Source organism: Triturus cristatus, chromosome 4_2, assembly GCF_964204655.1.
Source record: "Triturus cristatus chromosome 4_2, aTriCri1.1, whole genome shotgun sequence".
NCBI lineage: Eukaryota > Metazoa > Chordata > Amphibia > Caudata > Salamandridae > Triturus > Triturus cristatus.
The window spans coordinates 672,764,344-672,786,738 of record NC_140586.1 but is presented as its reverse complement, the minus strand read 5'-3'; the positions used below and the strand labels follow the sequence as shown (position 1 = coordinate 672,786,738).

The 22,395-nt window shown below is 43.6% G+C and overlaps 1 protein-coding gene across 1 annotated transcript in view; it reads left to right on the top strand.

The window, feature by feature from the left end:
* The window catches only part of HOOK1 (hook microtubule tethering protein 1), an 859,473-nt gene that overhangs the window by 501,538 nt on the left and 335,540 nt on the right, over positions 1 to 22,395 (top strand). The window contains exon 10 of the mRNA XM_085602484.1: positions 8,073 to 8,213. Coding sequence (XP_085458610.1) covers positions 8,073 to 8,213 — 141 coding nt within the window. The remainder of the gene's footprint in view (positions 1 to 8,072; positions 8,214 to 22,395) is intronic.

The following is a 22,395-nucleotide window of genomic DNA, read 5'->3' as shown; positions in this document are numbered from 1 at the left end:
AGGTGCAGTCCTGCTCTTCAAACAGCTCGCTCAGCATCCAGGGAATGCTGTGTTTAGTGTGTTTTTGGCGTATACTTCAGCTCTGGGCTGTTTTGGGCTGCCATCCTTGTCAGTTAGCGGTCTAGTTGCCACGGAGGGGGTTGTCCTGTAGGGACATAAGAAGGGCCAGTGAGCAGGTGCGCTTTCGGGTCTGTTGATTTTGTTCTTGTTGGAGGGAGGCATATTTTTATTGTCTGTTTGCCTTTTTTAGCATTTTAAACGTACCTGAATATTTTGAGCCTGCTCTTCAAACGGCTTGCTCGGCATGTGGGGAATGCCGTGTATACTGCGTTCTTGCCGCTATACTTCTGCTTTGGGCTGCCGTCTGTTAGCAGTCTAGTTGCCGGGAGGTGTCCTGTAGGGAAATAAGAGGGGCCAGTTCGTGGATGTACAGTGGAAACACGTGGCGGGCGTGCCAAAGTCACCCCTAAGGCAAGCCTGTCTGCGTCTGTCTGGTCTCGGCCCGCAATATCATCTCAGCAGGGCCCATGCAGAAGGTATTCCCCGCCAGAGATTTATGCTCTTAACCATAGTGCTTCATGTTCTGATCAGTTTGACCTGTCCACCTCAGCCCTGCCGCTTATCTGCCCTCTGTGTTCCCTCAAACTGTATGGTTTCTGTCATCCTTTAGTGCCTTCTGGATTAATTGCTCCTTGAAGGCTAGTAGCCATCATGCCAATAAGCTAAGTTTCTAGGCAGCATCAATAAATGTACGTTCCCTTCACAAAAATGCATTGCACATCTTTGAGCTTCTCAGGAATGAACACTTGGTTCTCTTCCAGGGGATCCTCATCAAAGTCATAAGCATTAGAATATTCCCCCCATGCGCGGGATCCCGGAAACAGTATATTATATGTGCCCCACATATATATATCGCCATACATATATAACTTTATGTATAAACAAGCAACTGCAGCCAATAAACACTAGAGCTGAAACATGCTGTAAGGAATTTCCACTATACAGAAAAAATAGCATTATAAACATGAGAAACAACATTATAACTTGTTTAGAAACTGTTTTAATGCTCAGAAAACAGCAGAAATTCTTATAAATCACTGAAAGCATAGGAAGCTCCCAGGCTGCATTGCAAATAACCAGTCTAAAAAGACTGAAAAGCTAACCAATAGCTGCATAGCAATAAACTGACACCGTGCCTTTAAGGCACACCTGACCCCCAACTTCCCATCATGCCTCAGGGGCGACAGTTAGGTCAGTTGTTCTTTGCGGAGACTGAAAAGTCATGGCACAAAGAAATAATAACCTCTGAAAAAGATAGCACACCTTTGCCCGGGGAGGCGGGAGGGTTGCTTATGACTTTGATGAGGATACCCCTGGAAGAGAACTAGGATTACAGGTAAGTAACTAATCCTTCTCTTCCAGGGGATCCTCATCAATAGTCATAAGCATTAGAATAGAATAGCGAGCCTCACCTCATCTCCCTGCGGGCAAAGGGAAGAAACAGAGAATGAACAGTATGCTTAGATAGACCAAGCTACCCAAAAGGTTCCTCAAGGAGGCTTGGCCAACTTGAGCATCCGCTCTTGAATCGGATTCTAGGCAATAGTGCCTGGTAAAGGTATGAACCGATTTCCAGGAATATTGGAATAGGTGGACACTCGCTGGCATGGTTGGGCTCCTTTCTATCGAGCAGATGTCAGTTTGTGTGGATGCTGCCATTTGCATTTGACTCCAAATCCATTGAGGTTGGCATTTCCCAGGGCTCTGCCATGAGTCTGTGATTGTTTAATGTCTATTTGTCCCCTTTGGCAACCCTGGTGGAATCCTTTGGAGTGCAGGTCATCTCTTACACTGACAACATGCAAATCATTGTAACTTTTGACAGGAACATCTCTAGTGCTCAAAGTAGATTGAAGTGTGCATGACAGAGGTATTCCAGTGAATTTTTCAGAGCAATCTCCAGTGCAACACCAGTAAGACAGAGGTTTGGGCTAGTTAAGCTACCAACCCCCACTACAGTGGTTAGGAATCTTGGCGTGAACTTCAACAGCAAATTGTTCTTCACACCACAAGTGGAGAGTGTAGTTTGGTCATGTTTTGACCTTCTCTGGTTTCTGAGGAAGTACTTGTACGTGCTCCTGGCTTGTTGTCAGAAAATGATATTCCGTGCCAGTACGGCTGGACTATGTCAAGGCATTATACTGGGGTCTCCTTTAGAATCAACTTAAGAGACTCCAGTTGGTGCAGAGCGCTGCAGCCCGGTTCCTGCTTAACATTCGAGGAACATTTTTGTTCACTTCCATCTCAAGGAGCTGCATTGGCTTCACATCCGGGCGTGATTCAAATTCAAGGGACTAGTGCTACCCCACAGACGGACTAGACCCCAATTATTTAACTAAGAGACTTCCTCACTGTCACCCATCCAGAACTATATGCTCTGCTGCTGCATTGATGGCAGTGGTGCCTATGATGAAGAGGAAGAGATGGGGAGATACCGCCTTCTCTGCACTAGCTGTTGTGGGCATGAATGCTCTTCCCCTGCACCTTTGTGCTATAAAGGATGCTCGTTCCTTTAAACACAGCTTGAAAACATGGCTTTTTAATGGTGCCTTTTAGTTTATGCTCCTCTCCTGTGATATCAGCAGGCAATGAACCTGTAGTGCCAGGACACTCTATAGAGTAACTGTGCGCTTTATAAACTCTTATTTGATATTTGATTTGATTGAACAGCTGGCTGCTGAGGGTCGGTTCACCTCTAGCAGTTGTAAGCCACGTCTAGATGGCTGACTTGTTGATGCTTTTGGTATTTCTATCAATGTGCTGAAGTCACCGCTGACTCGTTCACAATGCCTCCCCATCAATCGAGTCATCCTAGACAATGTACTCTTCCAAGCCTTCCCTCCGCCACAACTAGTCTGGAACATTAGGGTTATGATTTCAGTGTTTCAATCTTTGACCTACGACTCAATGAGAATGACTGAGGCCTCTTCACCTCTTGTATCCTGCTTATGGACAATGTGGACCATGCCATGGGGCACATGCAGGCTCTGCAGTGGGATCTGAAGTCTCAGTGGACTCAGCATCAAGGGAATCTTTCTGATTTCATCCATTTGTTGGAGAAGACTAGAACAGACCTCCAGTGGTGGCTGCTAGACCGAAAGTGGACCGGGTACAGAGCCCTCTGCATGCCCCACCCTGAGCTAATAGTTGTTATGAGTGCAACATTTCTGGGTTTGGGAGGTCATCTGAAAGAGGTGGAGATCAGTGGACTGTGGGCTCGTGCGGAATCTCACCTCCACATCATCTTGTGGAGTTGTGGGCAATTCACTTGGTACTGAAAGCGTTCCTTCTGACCATCATAGTGGAACGGGTGTGGGTTCTCACAGACAGTCCTACCGCAATCTAGTAGTGCGTCAGGTTACGTAGTCCGCTGACACTAACATTAAAGAGGACGAAGCTGGAACACCCTATTGGCCCAAACCTTTGCTTACCTTACAGCCCCCGGCACCTTCTACTACCGTCTTGTATGCAGTTGAAGACCCGCAGGAATACCCCTGCGAGCCCTTTCAAATCTGGCGGCCAAGCGAGTCCGGGAGAGCAAGACCCACTCCCTGGTAGGAGGAGTTAACGGGTCCGGAAAGTGAAATCGACCTGGAAGAGTCAGAGACATCGGCGGCCTTATTGAGGAGAACCGAAGAAGGCGGTCGGATAACCAGGTAAGCCGCGAAACATCCCCGAGCTGAAGACGACGACCAAGACGTAGTACCGGAGGTGAAGACCCACCCAGAGGACCCGACGAGAGTGCCTGGAGGCCAACGACCTCATGAGCTGCCCAGCCGCATTCCTCGAGGAACGTGGCTCACCCAGGTGCGTGCTTTGTTTCAAGGGTGAGGGCGGTGGGTAGAGGATAGGATGCGGTCCTTCCTAGGGGGGAGTCAGTAAAGTACGACTCCACAAGACCTACCTAGGTCCCCTCGCATTACCCACTTAGTTGGTGGACGTTTTTATTTTACACCAAACTGCATGACGGGTCCATGCCTCCCCCTCACTCCCTATCCTACAGTTGTTAGATAAAGCAACCAGACGGCTGATGCTTATTTTTCTTTCCATTTGTTTTTTTTTAGGTATACTCGGATCCTGCCTGATCGGAAATCCGTGGTGGAACATACCGAACACCAAAGAAGACAGCTATTCCCCCTATGGACCCAAAGAACGGATTGTTTAAGTTCTCGTATGACTGTTAAAGAACGGCAATAAAAGTGTCAAGAACCGCCTATCTGGCTCATCCTTTCTTTGCCCCGCGACATAGTGGTAGTAGTTTATTTGACCAGTATATGAACTTATTAGATGAAAACAAGTACATTACAATATTTACAAGAAGAAAAAAATGTAATACAACACCAGTTTAAAACATATTTTCTAAAAATCCCAGTTATGTGACGCTGTAGATAAAAACAAGATCAGAGGATTCTCGCTAAAATTCCTATCTTTTAGTGCTTTTTTTAACTAATAAAGTGCTCATATTTAAAGCAGCTCTCAAAGATTCCATATATCAATGGACTAATAATGGTCCTTATAACAGCTATCTGGGTATGTCACATGGTACATAAGGAAGCATTCTAACAATATTCTGCAAAATCTTTAGTGCTGTCATTTAAACCATTGTAAAAATGTAAGTACTAAAACATCTAGATTATCCAGGGTCAGATGTGTGTATATACACAAAAAAATGCTAAACCTTGTGACATCAATAACATTTTTATCATAGTGTAACCTTGGGAAATGCAATGTAGTATTGCAACATTCAAGGTGGAGTAGGCTTGTGGGTTCTGTGACAGGGGGCCTTGTATCTCTGGAAGTGGCTGAATGACCAGGCCATCTCCTTGGTGGCACAGATCCTGGCAGTATCTTTAAATACCAGGGCGGACAAACTCATCCAACATTGCCTAGTAAATTACGAATGGCAGCTGTACTCCAAGGTGGCAGACAGCATCTATCAACAATGGGGAGAACCCTGGGCCAAAGTATTCATCAATGCAGTGTCCAAGCTTTTGCACGTTTGAGTTCCCAAGATGGCTGTCTCTAAGAAACACATTCCTCCTAGTGTGGAGCTTGAGACTCCTATATGCCTTTCCACCTTTACCTCTCCTGGCCAGAGTTCTCAAGAAGATCAGGAAAGATACGCCCGAGTCATCCCGTCGGCGCCGGACTGGGCAACAAGAGTGAGGCAAGAGTGTGGTACCTGGAACTACTGCCCATGAGCATCTGTCCTCTACCCTAGCTGCCTCTTCAGAAGGACTTCCTGCTGTAGCAGCAGGGCAGGGTCCTCGCCGAAACCTACACAGCCTACACCTCCATATGTGGATAATGAGCAGTGGCAGGTGATGGCTTTTGTTCTATGGTGTTCCCCATGCGCATCCGTCCGTTACAGGCGCAGTTAGCTGACATACTGTTATTTTGACTTGTGTTGACCGAGCAAGGCCTTGCTATGGCAACAATTAAGTGTCACTTATTGGCCCTCTCTTCATTTTACTCCTACCTAATCAGTCATCATTTGTTCAAATAACTTGTGATGCATTTCTTGAAAGTGATGATTCACATGTTTCTATCAGCACCTTTTGTAATGGCTCTAGGGAACCTTAACTTGTGTGGCCCATTTAAAAACAAAGCAAACAGAAGGAGATGATGGACGGAGCACTGAAACATTTTCAGACACTCACCCCCAGTCACAGATCTGGGTTGAATCCATCATAGTTCTTTAGTTTACTTCGCCACCCCAGTTGAGACACAGTTATATGTAAATCAGTCTTGACCCTGTGCCTCATGGGAACAGTCCAGCCCAAACTGCCGAGCTATGTCTTCCCTGGACCAGAAACAAGCATCCTGGGACTGGTTTTGGGCTAAGAGCTCTCATCAGCCAGGCTAGCTTGAATCCAGTGGCAAAGTGAGCAAGGGACCCACGTCTGGGCATATCCTGCCAACTTAGGGCGAACAAAGCAAACACAAGGAGACGCTGGAAGGAGCGCTGACACTTTTCAGACACTCACCCCCAGTCACAGATCTGGGTTGAATCAATCATCGTTCTATAGCTCACTTCGCCACCCCAAAACAGACACAGCTATATGCAAATCAGTCTTGACCCTGTGCCTCATGGGAACAGTCCAGCCCGATCTGCCAAGCTATATCTTCCCTGGACTGTAAAGAAGCATCCTGGGACCGGTTTTGGGCTAACAGTCCTCATCAGCCAGGCTAACTGGAATCCAGTGGCTAAGTGAGCAAGGCTTTCTTGCCCTAAGTGCTCCCGGTATGCCTAGACGTGGGTCCCGGGCTCACTGTGCACAGGGTCAAGACTAATTTGCATATGGTCAGGTCTAAACTGGGTTGGCATGGTGAGCAAAAGAATGATGGATTTAACGCAGATCTCTCGACTGGGGTTGAATTTTTTGATTTGCTCTGCATTCTGCCCAGCAATTGTGTGTCTTTTGCCGTTTAAAAACAATTCACAGCTCTTCTCCCTGCCTCCTCATGCTGAAGACCATCTTGCTCATAGCCATCAACTCAGCACGTTGCGTGAGTGAGCTACAGGTGCTGTCTTTCTAGCTGGCTTATACCATATTCACAGGTAAACTCGTAATGAGGACAAAAGCAGCATTCCTACCAAAGGTCTTCACACCCTTTCACATAGGACAGTCTATCACCCTGTAATCTTTCCATGACTCTCTTCATCCATCTAAAGAGGAACTGATACTCCATTGCCCTCATCCTAAGAGAGCTTCTTCATCAATTGCACCCACAAAAATCGGATGGATGATCAACTCTTTTTGGGTTTCTCTGGAGTGAAAACGGGGTGTGCAGAAGAGGAAAATGTACTTACCTTTGGTAAGGTTCCTTGTGTTGTAAACTCTATTTAACCTAGATTCCTCACTAACCCACCCTCCTCTCCATTCTGCAAAATGGACTAATCTAGTCCATTTTAATAATATTCTAAACTCGAGATCTGCACACAGGTGGAATCTAATTTCCAATGGCTGAGCGTCTGACAGCGGAGAAAGAGATCAGGAAAAAAATGGCGTCACTGTGCAGAGGTGGTGGTTATGTAAGGGCCCCTGCAACTCATCTACCAACACATTATATGACAAATCTCCAGATCCAGTCTGGGGATATTCACAAGGTGAGAAATCTACAGTTAGATAGAATATCTACCTGAAGGAGTGTTAGCAAAGTGCAGTGACTTTTTCTTCAGAACCCCCCAACAATATCATGTCAACCACCCTTCCATTTCCAATGAGTATAAAACCACCACCAAGCAGAGTATCATACCCCCACCAGAGGGGTGTCCACAAGTCAACACAAAAGGAGGGAGCCTCCCTCATATTGTGGTGAGGGGCCCTTGAGTCTCCCATATTTTACAAATATGTGTAGACCTGGGGCTGAACGGGTTAGGGGCCTGTGTTTACCGCATAATACTATTCCAACCACGAGGGCAACAGCAGCAATGCACTTAAATGCAGGTGGCGTGATTATTTTTAGAGGAATTGCAATGCTGATTTTATTTTGCCCATGCATAGCACCAGTACTGACCGCCTTGCCAAGAGTCTTATCCGAAAACGCTTACATAGTTTTGCCATTATTGGTGCTGAGCGAAACTCAGGTTTTCTCTTAAAAATATGTACATCATCGTTGAGATGTATGTTTCAGCATCTTTTATTAAGAAATGTTGATTGTCGTCAGATGACACAGTCATTTATATTTTGTGGAAATCCAAGCATTGGTTCAAAATTCCATGTGGGTGTATGCCTCCTTATCTTAAACCATTTATAAGCTTTTTGGCATGCATAATGTATTCCTACTGTTCACAAATATGAGCCTTCTGATTTTCCAATTGAAAGTGAATGTCTTGCACATTGCTCTAGAATGTTATGTTTGTTTCCATTTTGTTAATTTTGATTGATGGTCATGAAAGGAAAAAACTTTAAAAACAAATCCGTCTTAAAACAGTTTGAAAACAAAATCATAATGCTTTCTCATGTTAAAAAACAATGTTGTTTTCTTCTTTTTTTCTTCCTGTAAAGGCTTGAAGCTGCTAAAGACGATTACCGTGCTCACTGTGAAGAGCTGGAAAAACAACTTATTGAGACACAGCATAGAAACGACGAGTTGGCTAGTTTGGCAGAAGAAACCAGGGCTATGAAAGATGAAATAGATATTCTTAGGTATGTAAATATAATGCCAAATTGTGATTGATACTGAAAGATTGAAAAATACTCAATTTCATATTTTTACAAAGGTTATTGTTGTATTTGCTGCCACATTAAAGTGCGGCGTATGCCATATTTGTGGTTTTGGTGGCTGCCAAAAGGATTTGGGGTGTTGCACAGTAATAATGGAGAAAAGTCCCCTCCAAGAGAATAGTTTTGAAAAAATTGAACTAAATAGTGTACATTGCATAACGATTTTTAAAGAAATTGCCAACAACAATAAGGTGTTAAGGTATTTCTGAACGGACAATCACGAATAGGACTGAGCTTTTTTTTTATTTCAGCAAACAGAAATTCTGGGTATATACATGCCAACAGACCCAATTCAGTTTTTTAACACCCAAAATGGCTTTATTTTAGATGTCCCTCTCCTGAAATCTACTCCGTTTTAGTGTAAGTCAATTGGGTAAAATAATTCCCCCGATTGTGTTTTCAAAATATCCCTCTTACCATTTTCAAAATGTTGGCAGGTATGGTGGAAACTGCATTTTCTCGGGGATCCATTTCTGCTTACCAGGCACTACAAACAAAAACATGAATAGTAGTTAGTTATTTATAGTGGCCCACAGACAGCTATGAGATGGTCAGCTGCCAACATGTTGCAGGAAGTTCTTGTCATAGCTATTCTAATTGACAGTGAGCAGCCTATAGTAAGCGACAGCAGGCTGATTGCTTAGATAACGTCACACTCATTGCTCACCCTTTCAGCCAATCAAAATAGGTGCAGTTGTTAGGTTCATTAGGTTTTTCCTGCACAGCGCTTGCACTGTGCTTGTGAAATCCATTGTATTTAATATATCTTAAAAGGGGCTTACATACTGCCCTTACTTCTTATTTGTAGTCGTTCTTGCTACTTTACTTTTTCTCCATTTCTATTTGTTGTAGCGTTCTATTCCTTGTTGTTCCTTGGGTGTTTCTCTTATCAGTCTCCCGTGGCCCAAGTACTATTTTTATCCGCTTTGGTGGATGGAACTTCATTTATTAGGTCAAGGCTCCACAGCGTTTGCTGTTTACCTTTACTTATCTACCTCTGTCTGCACACATTTAAGGCATATTTGTTTTTGCTCATCCAATGATTTATTAATTTCATTTCTTCCTTTTGTTTGTCCAAAACCGTTACTTAAATTCCCCTGGCGCACAAAACAACAATTTTTTAAATGTAATCTCGTCCTGTCAGCACGCATTTCTACTGTGTCTGTTTTGTTTTACTTTCTCCCAAGTGCATGACCCTCTACAGTTTGTCTCAGTCCCTCATTCTGCTCCCCCTTTCCCTCCTCCCATGTACCTCTCTCATGTTGCTGCTCCCACAAGCCAAAGCGACCATAATCCTGCGCAACATTAATTTCCTTTGAATACTGTTTACATAGCTCTCTGTGGAAACACGTTTGCATTAAAAATGCCAAGGATTAGCAATTAAAACCAATGGCGTGCGGTAAACTTCTGGCTTTGGTTGCTCCTTCGGTTTGCCATTATGCAGATTTTAACTGATAAAAGGTACATAGGGTGTATCTTTAGGGTATGATGTTAATGGGGCATCCATCGTGAAAGTGCAGATTTCAGTATTTCCAAATTCTGAGGACATGCAAAAGTAAATGCCAGTGAGTGGAAGTTTATGTGTGTATACAAGTCACCTAGGGCACAGAGGCGACTTTTGGAAATCTCTAGCTTGAAGAATTGCTTTCACAGCTCACTCGCACACTGCCTCGCCTCTCAAATGGTGAACTTCCACACAATTTCCAGTTTTATTTCAGAATGACTGATTAAAACAAAACATCTGCTGTTTATTGGAAAACAGTAAAGGTTGCAACTTATTTTACACAGTGGATATTTGTATTTACTATAGGTGTGTGCAAAATACACGTTCATAAATGTTCAGATCAGTTTCTGCGTTTAGATTTTGGGTGAGCAGTCAGGAAATTACATCGACTCTAGGAATATCACGTCATCTTTTCAAAATACTTGTTATTTCCATTCCCTTTTAAAGAGAAATAAATTCTGTAATTTGAAATTGTTTTAACATTGATAGTGTTATTTGTTTAATCACATTACTAATGAAATACCAAAAGGCTCTGTTACACAATATCCTATGGGTAATGTAATACAAATGCAGATCATATATGTTCACTGTGGTGATGCGCACATAAGATTTCACAGTTTTGGGCAGTGTTTTGATTTATTCTGGTGTAGCACTCTCCCCACCAAACACACCCATCCCCATTTTATGTGTGCACAAATTGGGGCAGGCTCTCCTCCTGAATCAAGGGCAGGTTTCTCATGCGAAGCATTGCATTAGAACTCAGTGTTCCACCAGCTAGACGGTTTTTGAGAACCTACGCCATGTCCTCAGTCACATGAACTTTCCTGTAGCTTGTTTTTCATGTGCTTGTTAAAACATGTTGCATAGCGACGCTAGCTGCTATACAACATGGCTAAACATTTTTTTTAAAAGAGCTGTGACTTGGCCAGCGTTGACCGCATTATATGGCTTTTGTTTTTTAATTTTAAGCCAAAGCAGTTAGCACTGCTGTTTAACATATTTGTAAAAATGAAAGTGATGCTCTGTAATGTAAGTAGGGCACCAAGCTTTTACTTCGATCATACCAAAGAATGCTGCGTGAATGATCAGCTCCTGTGGGATTCACCGAAGTGAAAAAGGGCAAGGCCATGCAGAAAAAGGACCATCTCCCGTGGATCGTGTTCTGCATGAAGATCTGCAATGCACTGGCCAAAAGCAGCCTCCTGAATCATTCAATCAATCAATCGTTATTTGTAAAGCTCGGCTAGTCACCCGCGAGGGTATCCAGGTGCTTGCATTGAAGGACTGCATGCTCATTCTACCACAGCTATAGCTGCTACCACTGCGTTGGAACCCAGAGTTTATGTTTATTACTTCTGCTACCTGTGTGGACTTCACTTTATGCATGCACAAAGCACTCCTATCTTGACAGCCAGCTTAGCCGAGAGGTGCATTTCTCCCGCTTGGTCATTCAAGACTTTTTCATTTGAGTACATTCACAGACCCAGCTCCAAATAAGTACTACTTTGATATCTATTCAAAAGGTGAGGAATCTTCAGTTAGAAGTCTCTAGCAGAAGAACAAGTTACTTAGAGTAATGCTCTTTCTGGTAGAGACTGCCTAACTGCAGATTTCTAAGTGACCCTCCCTCGATTAATAGGACTCCAGTTCTAGGAATCTGCACACTGCTCAAATAAATTTACTGTTGAGGCTCTTTGTCTTCTAATGCAACGGACATCAGCGCAATGGAGTGGAAAGGCGTTAGTGTGGAGCAGCATGGTGCCACCTACCGGCACACAGAGGTACTACTGAAAAAACTTTCCGGATCCAGTCTGACGCCTAGGTAATTTTGTATTATGCAGTTAGATAGTCTCTACCAGAAAAATAAGTAACTTGTTCATTAAGATATTCATTACACCACATGATAGATAATGTTCTATAAGGTATTGTATTAACTACCTTATTAACTGTTTTTGAAACATAAGCCTAGAAGGCCTAAAAAGCATTATTGTGTGTGTATATTATCCCAGCAATTTGGTATAACAAATCCACCATATTCTCATTGGGAAGTTCTTGCAAAACGTTTGCATAATGTTCATAAAAATTACAATTAATGTAATTTGACTCTCTAACTACTTTCACACTGTGCTTTGGCACATCTGCCTAATGATAGATGATTGCCAAGCCATTCATTATTGCAACAGGGCCCTGAGAGTCGAAATCAATAATGCCTAACTAAGCACACTCACCCACCAGTGGGTTATTATGCATTAATCCCACAGCTGTGAGTCATTATGCCTTTGTCGTTAGGCCACCATCAAAGCCAGCACAAAACTAAATAGTAACATCTCTACTGTCCAAAAGCAACGAATGATCTCTACGTACTTGGAGGCTATATCAATCTTAAGTACATTTTCCTGCTAATGAAGCAGCGACCCAGTCTTATTGGCTGCCCCCTCAATTTTTTCTTTTTTTAAAACATATTTTTACTAAGGAGCAAAAATCATATAGATTCCTCCACATACATGCTTACTTATGGCTGCTAGCAGTAATTATTTACAGACATTTACAGCCCACTGTCATGATACATTTCACATTTGAGCCCCCTACACAATTCATTGATATAGCTGGGTCGAATCATAATTTACTGACATAAGCCAACAATAGGGGTGACCAACGGGCTTTTCGCTCTGACTTAGCGAGTCCCACCGTCCAAGTGTATCCTTTACTCCTTCAAGTATGTTAATAGTCAACAAGGCATATAGATTCATAAATATGTACATGGTTGCCAGTAGCGATTATGGGCAACCCGTAATTAACTCCTATAATTGAGACAAAACAAAAGAACAAATAAGCTAATACATGACGGATGTCCAATAAATGTTTCCCTTTATATTCTCCACAGGGCATTTGTCTGTCTCGTCATTATTTCCAGTTATCATCTTTTGGCATAGGCAACAGAGTTGGATTATCAATTGAGCTTTTACATGTCTTAATAACATTTTGAGTTCATTGACAGTAATTTTCCAGTCACAGTCATGTCAAGTTATCCAGTCCCCAACTCCAAATATATTTTCAACCCATTCCGCTATTGGTGCCCAAATTAGGGATCCGCGTTTACTCTCCCGTTCCTCTTACAGTTATACAGGGAATATTTATGGGTAATACTCAACAGAAAAGGGTTAATTCCTGGCCTAATTAAATCTATAAAGGTGCTATGTTATAAGCCATGTGCCTGACTGCAAATAATGGGGATGTAATCTGAAAAAATCTTGATCGCAAAAGGGACAAGGCAGGATTCCATGTTTACCCCTGCTATTTGTGGTTTTGTTGATCCTTTTGTCATTCGATCCTATGATAAGCTTAGTTAGCACAAATAGGATTGATACCAAAATTCTGACATATGCAGACGATATAGCTTTGCTTTCCTCAGAGCCGAGAAGCAATCTGGTTGAATTAGAAACGGAGGCTGAACTGTTTGGGAGCATAGCAGACTCTAGTTAGTGTGCGTCAGTGATATAGAAATAAATCATAATCGAAGAGTATACAGTGCAATCTACTTAGGGGTCAAGATCACATCTAGAGAGGAGAAAATCACGGAAATAAATTTCACACCTATATTGGCGAAAGCTAGGCAAAATCTAAGGCTAATAAACAACTTGTACCTAACTCTAGTTGGTAGATGCAATGTGGTAAAAATTATTATATGGCCTAAGGTTCTATATTTATTCAGAGCAATACCACTCAAAGTAGAACTAGAATGGTTGAAAAAGGTAGACGCCATCTGTACAACTTCATATGGCTTTACAAAATGGCTCGGAGAGTCTTGTTATATATGGTGCGCCCTAGAAATAGAAGTGGATGGGCACTACCTAACTTTAGAAACTATTATTGGTCATCTTTATTGTACCATATGGGGATGAATTCTTATTACAGGGATAAGGGAAACTGCGTTGATACAACCCGAGTTACCATCCATATACAAATTGACTTTGGGTTTTGATGCTAAGGGATGTTTTGCAAGGAATGTCGAGTATGGCTGTTACAAAAAAGTTCAAATTACAACAGTTGGGCCGGCTGTTAAGATATGGAAACTGCTCAAGACTAAAATAGGAATTACAAAATATAATAAGTATACTCCACCTTTTGAGTCATCAGTCTTTCCTTCAATATTTCATGATCAAGACTGCAAAGTATTGGAGCGAGCAGGAGTTGCCTTTCTGGGGCATTTGTTTTTTCATGCTCATATGTATACGTTTAGTGATCTCCAGCAAAAGTACGGACTGGCATGGCAAAACTTTTTAAAGTACTGAAGATCAGGGACTTTATACTTAAGTTCAGCATCATTCAGCTTTCTTTTGATAACATTCCGATTTGTTTTTATTAGGCACAATAGGGGAGGTAGGATAAGGCAGATTTTTAAAGCACTGATTGATTGCAATGTTGGGTGATACAGGGCATCCAGTAAGAAGATGGGAGACAAGATTAGGGATCAATGGTAGAAGATTGCAGAAATCACTTGAAGTGAGCATGGAAGTGTTGCCAATTGCTAAATAGCCCAGACAACTTCAAAGTAGAGTTGTGCAAGATGCTTGATTCAAAGGCTTATGACATGGCCATGTAGAGCACTCAATGACTCTAAAAGAGGGAAAGTAGGATTTGTTTATTACTTCACATGTTCCTTCAATTTTTAGTCATTGCAAGGAGCAGGCATCCTGAGCAAGGGTTTCATCTCATCTAGCTAGTGGGAGATTCCCTAGTAGGGCCTTAGCGCCCTATTCAGAGCCTGAAATAGTAAACCAATAGACCCCCTTTGCAACTCATCCTAAAGGATCGTCTTTTGTTAGACTCTCATAGGACATTTGTGAATGCCTTCCCTTCTAACTCCTCTGATAATGATAGCCTCAATCTGAGTCGTAAAGTAAATGGGTGGCAATCGCTGGCCTTAATTAAATATGGTATCCCAGTATGTGGTATTTACCAGGTGTAGTAAATCCCACCTATTCCAAGTTACTCAGGTTGTAATAAGAAATGTGGTATCAGTGTATTGTGCAACTATTACCATATGTTTTGGCTTTATTCAGGCCATTTTCCCATGAGCAATTTCTGTAGATTTAACCTGCTGAAATGTGTCAGGGGAAATTTAAGATATTTCATATAATTATCTTCTGCAGTAATTACCACATACTGTGGTTACCACATAACTCAGAAACTGATTCATGCACAAACTCCGGCTTGCACAATCTGAAGTTACCTCACTAATCAGAATAAGTCCCCGAGGGTTCTTGAGAAGAACAGGGAGAGATATGGGGGCTCACTTATCCTGGCTCTGGCTTGGCCTCACTAGATCTGGTCTTAGACCTAATCTATCGTCTTCAGAAAAAAAACATTTGTCTGCACTAGAGGAGAGTCTTACTGGCCATGAATGTTAGGAGGGTGCTATTTCACTCATCTTGATATCCTGATTCTTTCTGTGCTGCACTTGTCAAATGGCTAAAATCATGCACCACTCATTGCTACACTCCGCATGGTGGCCAACCTCCATTATTCAGGACACATTCTAAAAAGGCTACTGTGGCATTGTGGGCATTATTGTGGCATGTACCTGTAGGAGACATATGCGGGCAATTACATGGGCTACACCGCAAGTATTCTGCTGTCACTACACCCCCAGACCTCTTCCCAGAGTGTTGTGAAATTTAGCCAGGGTATTCTTCACAACTTATTTACCTGCCCATTGCAGCTGTCCCTCCTACCCACCTTTCTACTAACTAACTGCCATGAAATCTACCCACAAGTTAATAACAGAATAGCCATATGTTGATAATTGGAAATAGACACAATTTGGAATAGTATAAGGATGCCTTTACAGAGACTTTGTTACTCTTAGTGTATAGACTCTCTACTGTTATCTGTGCACTCTTGCTGAGTCATTGGGCACAAAACGCACCGGTTGGGTCATATAACACATGCAGGTATACACTGTCCTGGCACCTGAAACTCTACAAAGGTCTTTGGGCCCGTCACTATGCAGCTGAGATAGCCACTGTATGAAACTGGCTCTTTCTATGATACACCATAATTAGGTATCTTGTTCAAAGAATCCAGGTATTCCCTTATGAGTGGACAGGGGCTTGCTCTAACAATCCCATGATGCTCTTTTATGGGGAAAGTGTGGTAGAGCAGCCTTAGACTTATCAAAGAGGAGTGTTAGACATCTGCAAATACACACAACAGTCAATAAATGATGCACATGACTCAATAAAGAGATCCACACCAATTTGTACAAATAACACGTATGGCATTCAGGTACAGAACAGAGACTTATAAGACCAATCGCTTAGAATTAAGGTGAGTATGGGGAAAGGTGCAAGGCAGCACCAGCAAGTGACCTCCAGCAGCACTAAGGCGGCCGGGTGCAGTGATGCAATACAGCATTGGGTGCCCAATTATAGTCTATGGGGATTGTTTTTTGGGAAAAGAGGCTGCAGGTTTTGACTGAGAGGCCAGTCTGACTAGTACCAAACATCACCATGCAAAAATCCTGGCCTTAAAAGTGACAGGTCTGGCCGCAAACTTCTGGCATTAAATTTGACAGGTCTAGTCTTAAATTTGACAAGTCTGGCAGGAAACTCCTGGCATTAAATTAGACAGGGCTGGCCGCAAACTGCTAGCCTTAAAAACTCTGGTTTTAAAAGGGGTGACATGTAGGGTTAGTCCTAAAAGTGGCATGTATGGCTGCAAAACATGGATAATTGTGTATATGTTTAAAAGTGCGCAGAAAAGTGCGTGCATGTAGGAGGGAAATGTCTGGGCCTGTTTTAAAACTGGGGGGTTGCAGACAGCTGGTGGGTGAACAGCTGCGGAGCAGGCCTGAGACCCAGGGTCTGTCACGTGACCGTGTTGTGTTGTAGAGGTGTACGCCTCTTTTAGGGGTTGTGGTTTCTTAGAATACATATAAGCATGTGGCAAGAGCCGTGGACAACAAGCAGACGTTTGAATACGCCAAGGGACCCACAGCCAAAATGAAGAGATACAACCTGCTCGTGAAAAGCGCCATGGTGGATGGCTCCCAGACCCTTATCAATAGATATTACCGCAGCCTAGCACCTCTGGTAATGGACGAGAATGCTCAACAAGAAACACCTCGGGATATGGGTTGCGACGTTACTGGTTTTGGCACCGGTCTGTGTAGGCCTATGGAGGAACTTGGGCTCAAGGATTACGGATGCCGGATGGTCCCGGTTAAGTGCGACAGCAGCGAAAGTGAGGGCTCGGGTAGTGGTAGTGTGCTTGCCGGCCTCTGTTCAGTGGACCTGGAGGAAGATGAAGAATTTGTCGCACCTCCTAACGCACCCGTCTATGAAGACATGGACCTTCAGGAGAAGACGGCTGCTGAGAAGGAAGGTATGCAACAGCCGGGGACAAGCGTCGAAGATGCTGGGACCTCGCAGGACATGGACGACTCGCAAGATTTCAGAGCCGCCGCAGAGGGCTGGGATAATGCGGAGGTTAGTAGGAAAATGTTATGAACAGGTAGTTACAAAAATGATGTATTTTATTTCTTCAACTAACGTATTGTCATTCTGTCTTCTTTTGACCCCTAGAGAGCAGCACCCGCTGGATGCACCTACTTCATAATGGACTATGGTAAAGAGGCTGTAACACCTCCTAACACGCCCGTCTATGAAGACATGGACATTCAGGAGAAGACGGCTGCAGAGAAGGAAGGTCTGCAACAGCCTGGGACAAGCGTCGAAGATGATGGGGTATCGCAGGACATTAGCGACTCGCAAGATTTCAGAGCCGCCGCAGAGGGCTGTGAAAATGCAGAGGTTAGTATGAAAATGTTATGAGCAGATAGTTACAAAAAATGATGTATTTTATTTCTTCAACTAACGTATTGTCATTCTCTCGTATTTTGAACCTAGAGAGAAACCCCAAAAAGGCCGGCTACAGAGTGGAGGCATGTGTCAGGGTGGCGACCTGCAAAAGCGAACAATGTAATTTTCAATTGTCTGTGGTGTTCAAAACAAGCTGAAAGTTCCACATGTCAAAACCGTGAGGGCTGCGATAAGTGTGTATGCGGCTCCGACGCGTGTGAAAAGGAAGAGCCAGGATTGCCCGACGACGTCCGACAGGCAGCTAAGGCTTTCGCCGCGTCTGTGGTACTAAATTGTGTCAAACGGGACTATTACAGCCTTTGTCAAGGCCATCAAATCAAAGATCCTCAGCAGGCGGCGCACGAATGCTTGTGTGAATCATACAGATCAAGAACAATACGATATATTTGTACTTTGCTAGACCCTTACAAGGTATATAAACTGCTAAGGGTTGTGTATGGTTTGTACAATGAAAAGAAAGATGTCCACCCCGATATGTTGATGATCCTGATGGGGGCAGTCAATGAGATCAGATACGCCTTAGACCCTAGCTCAAAACTAACCGCTATGCAGGGAATGGACACTGCTTTCAATAGAAGGATGATAGAAAGACTCATAGCAAGGCGTATGTGTAATGTGTATAAAAAAAATAGACAAGTATGGTCTTTGGCCCCCCGAAGACTGTTTTAAGCAGGTTCTTATGTAACGTTACATGATAGCGTGTCTTTAGAACAAACTAGTAGAATGTTAAATCCAAAAGGGTGACGCTGTGTTAAGTCGTACTATGCAGAATGTGAAAATATATGAAACCCATGTCTATGATTTTGCTACTATTCTTTATTTTTTTAATAAAATGTTCTTACACAAAACAAGCGTCATTCATTGCATTGTGTAACGGTTGATAACATGCCGGGGGGCGTGTTAAGAAAACTTTATTACGATACTAGGGGAGTTGGCAGCTTGGGGAGCGCCGAAGCTCTATATAGAAGGGCTGTGGATGAAAAGGAGTCGGTCAGCAGAGAAGCTGTGAAGAGTTGGTTATCAGGCGAGGAGGCGTATTCACTCCATAAACCGGCCAGAAGACATTTTAAGAGACGCCCAACAATCGTTAATGCGCAATTAGATTATCAGTGGCAAGCGGACATAATAAGTCTTCAAGATATAGCAAAACATAACAACGGATCTTGTTATATATTAACCGTCATAGATGTGTTGTCCAAGTATGCCTAAGCAGAGGCGCTGCGTGATAAAAGTGGGGCTAGCGTCACAGCCGCTTTTAAAACCATCTTCGATAAGGGGCGTATTCCTCAAAAACTACAAACAGACGCCGGAAAAGAATTCTTAAATAAGGCATTTCAGAAATTATTAAAGCAACACAATGTTCAACATTTTGTAACACACACGGAGGTAAAAGCAGCTGTTGTAGAACGGTTTAACAGAACCTTAAAGTCTAAGATGTGGAGGTATTTTACGGCCCACAACACCTACAGATACGTGGATGTTCTGCAGGCTTTCTTAGCTGTATATAACGCCAGTTATCATAGGACCATCAAAAGGGCCCCCGAAGATGTGACACCTAGTAATTCGTTAACTGTTTGGAGAAATGTGTATGGCCGTAATTTCGATACAAAGGTGAAGAAGCCTGTTTTTAAAAAAGGTGATCACGTAAGGATTTCAAAATTGAAAGGAGTCTTCACGAAGGGTTACCAGCAGACTTTTAGCGATGAAATATTTATAGTGGAAAGTGTGGAGCTTAAGGAAGGGCTGTATATTTACAGGTTAAAGGACTACGATGGGGAAACGGTGTCTGGGGTTTTTTACAAGGAAGAGTTACAAACAGTGCCAGATGATCCGAACAGGGTGTACAGGGTTGAAAAGGTTCTGAAAAGGAAAGGTAGCGGGGCTAAGAGCCAGGCATATGTCAAATGGCGGGGGTGGCCTGAGAAATTTAACAGTTGGGTGTTGGCCAGTTCCCTGAAGGGTGTGGGAGCTCAAAACAGCTGATACGATGGAGACAAAACCCTTTTATATAACCTTACCATCCAACGCCTCTAAGGGCATGTTCCCCAACAATCAGATTTCTAATTACACCGTCAAATTGGCTAAGCCTGTGGACCTGAAAGGGGACTGGGAGGTTGCCCTAACAGAAATCCAGTACCCTAGAACATGGAATACCTTTACAGCGGCCGAAACCAAGTTCCAATTCAAGCGTGAACAGGACCCCAAGGTCCTAAACGTATCCTTCCCTCACGGCTACTACCCAAGCGTTTCAAGCGTCGTCGAAGCCATCAACAAATCCATAGCTGCCATAGAACCGCTGCCGAGTATTCATCTGGTGCTAGATAACGTTAGAAGGAAGGTGTTTCTCAAATCCATAAACCGCAATACTCTGTTTAACTGCTCCGGTAAATTAAAAAGGGTTTTAGGGACGGTACAACATGTGAAAAGTCCGGTGGAACAAGATCACACGTGCCCCGATATTAACGGGGGGTTCTACACGCTCTATGTGTATGGCGATATTGTAGAGGCTCAGAGGATCGGGGATAGTTACTCGCCGCTGTTAAGATGTGTTCATGTACAGGGTGATAATAATACCATGGTCAATATCCAATTTAACAAACCTGACTACGTCGCCGTTTCTAAAAACCATTTTGACACTATTTCAATTATGATCTACGATGATCAGTCTGAGCCGGTGGCCTTTAAATACGGGAAAGTTATTGTTAAGCTTCATTTAAGGCCTAGACACGACAGGGGATATTAAGCAGCAGGAATGGTGGTTATGAAAACCTACGGAGATCCGTCTATGTACAGAGACTATTACAGAAGTCAAGCCGGTTATGGAGGACCGCCGTACTTTCAAGGGTCACCTGTTATGTACGGGGCTGGATTAGGAGGATTCTTTAGAAGTCTGTTTAGAAGAGCTATGCCTTTCCTGAGAAGAGGCTATGAAATTGCAAAACCCCATGTTAAGGCTGCTGCCACGAACATTGCCCAGGAGGTGGTGGGGTCTGTTACATCGGCGGTTGCAGAGCGCATGAACAAGCAACCTCAAGAAGGAGCGGGTTTGATGTATAAACCACGCGCGAGTGTCAAAAGGAAACGTGGGGTTTCCAGATGCAGGGGCCCTCCGGCCCCCTATAAAAAAAGGAGGAGCTCTTCAAAACGCACTCAGAAAAGAAGAGCCCCAAGAAGGAAGAGAGCTGCCAAGAAGCGAAACGGCTCTAAAGTAAATATTTTTTAAAGCCTCGTAAACACAGCCATGGCCTTCGTACATTGTGGATCTGGAGAGTGCGCCAAATCAGAGTTAGACTTGTTTAGTCTAAAACCCACGCAGACAAGCATCGAAAACAGCTTCTTCATGGAGGTATCACCTTTAGCAGCGCTGACGCCGCTGGCCCCGATAGAGTTTTTTGTGTCAGGGTCCACGGATATGTATTTGGATCTCAACAACACGTTGCTACATCTTATGTGTAAAATCGTCAAAGCCGATGGGACCGACATTGAAGACGACGCTAGAGTGGCAACGATCGCTTACCCGCTAGCTACCCTGTTTAACCAAGTGGACATCACCTTGGGTGATCGACTCATCACCCAGAACGATAACATGTACGCCTACAGAGCCTACATCGAGAGCATTCTAAATTACAGTAGCGATGCCCTTGACACGCAACTTTCAGCGGGTCTGTTTCACCGGGATACATACGGACAGTTTGAAATCACAGCTCTGGATGGAGCCAATAAGGGTTTTATAAAAAGAGCAAGGCAGGCGGCAAGTAGTCGTACCTTTGACCTCCTAGGTCGCATACATTCAGACCTCTTCTTCCAAGATAAACTGCTCATCAACGGAATTGATCTTAAGCTCAAGCTCACTCGCAACAAGGACGCATTCTGCCTCATCAGCGGGGATGCGGAACACTACAAGCTGAGCATCCTGGCCGCGAGCCTGTTTGTAAAGAGAGTGAAAGTGTCACCGAGCGTCAGGTTGGCGCACGCCGAAGCTTTACAAATATCCAACGCCAAGTACGCTGTGGAAAGAGTATCTCTGAAGGTATTCAGCATCCCTGCAGGAACCCGCTTAACACAGCAGCAGAATTTATTTCTGGGCCAGCTACCCAAACTCATCATCATAGGTTTTGTGGACAATACAGCTTTTAGTGGTACCTATGCCTCAAACCCCTTCAATTTTAAACACTACAAAATCAACTACGCGGTGCTGGTCCACGAGGGCACTGTGATTCCTGCAAAACCCTACACACCCAGTTTTGCAGCCGGTAATTACATCAGGGAATATCAGGGTCTGGTTTCGATAACAGGAAAGCATCAAAGGGACTGTGGTGTAGCCGTGTCAAGAGAAGGCTATGGGAGCGGATACACGCTGTTCGCATTCGACCTGACACCGGACATGGAAGATGGCGATCACTACAACCTGGTCAAAAATGGGAATCTAAAAGCTGAAATACGTTTCGCCGACCCGCTGGTGGCTAATGTGAACATGGTCGTATTCTCGGTATTCGACAGCATCATACAGATCAACCACGCAAGACAGATTTTGTTTGACTATCTTTAAAAACATTTGCGAAATGGATACTGTACAGATACGTGACTTCTTAAACAGACATAAATACGCTAGGAAATACTTTTTGGGTGTTTTCCCTAGCGATGGGTTACCAAGCGAAATAGGGCCAGAAAGACCGTGCACCCTAGTCTTTAACACAGACCCGCATGACAAGAGTGG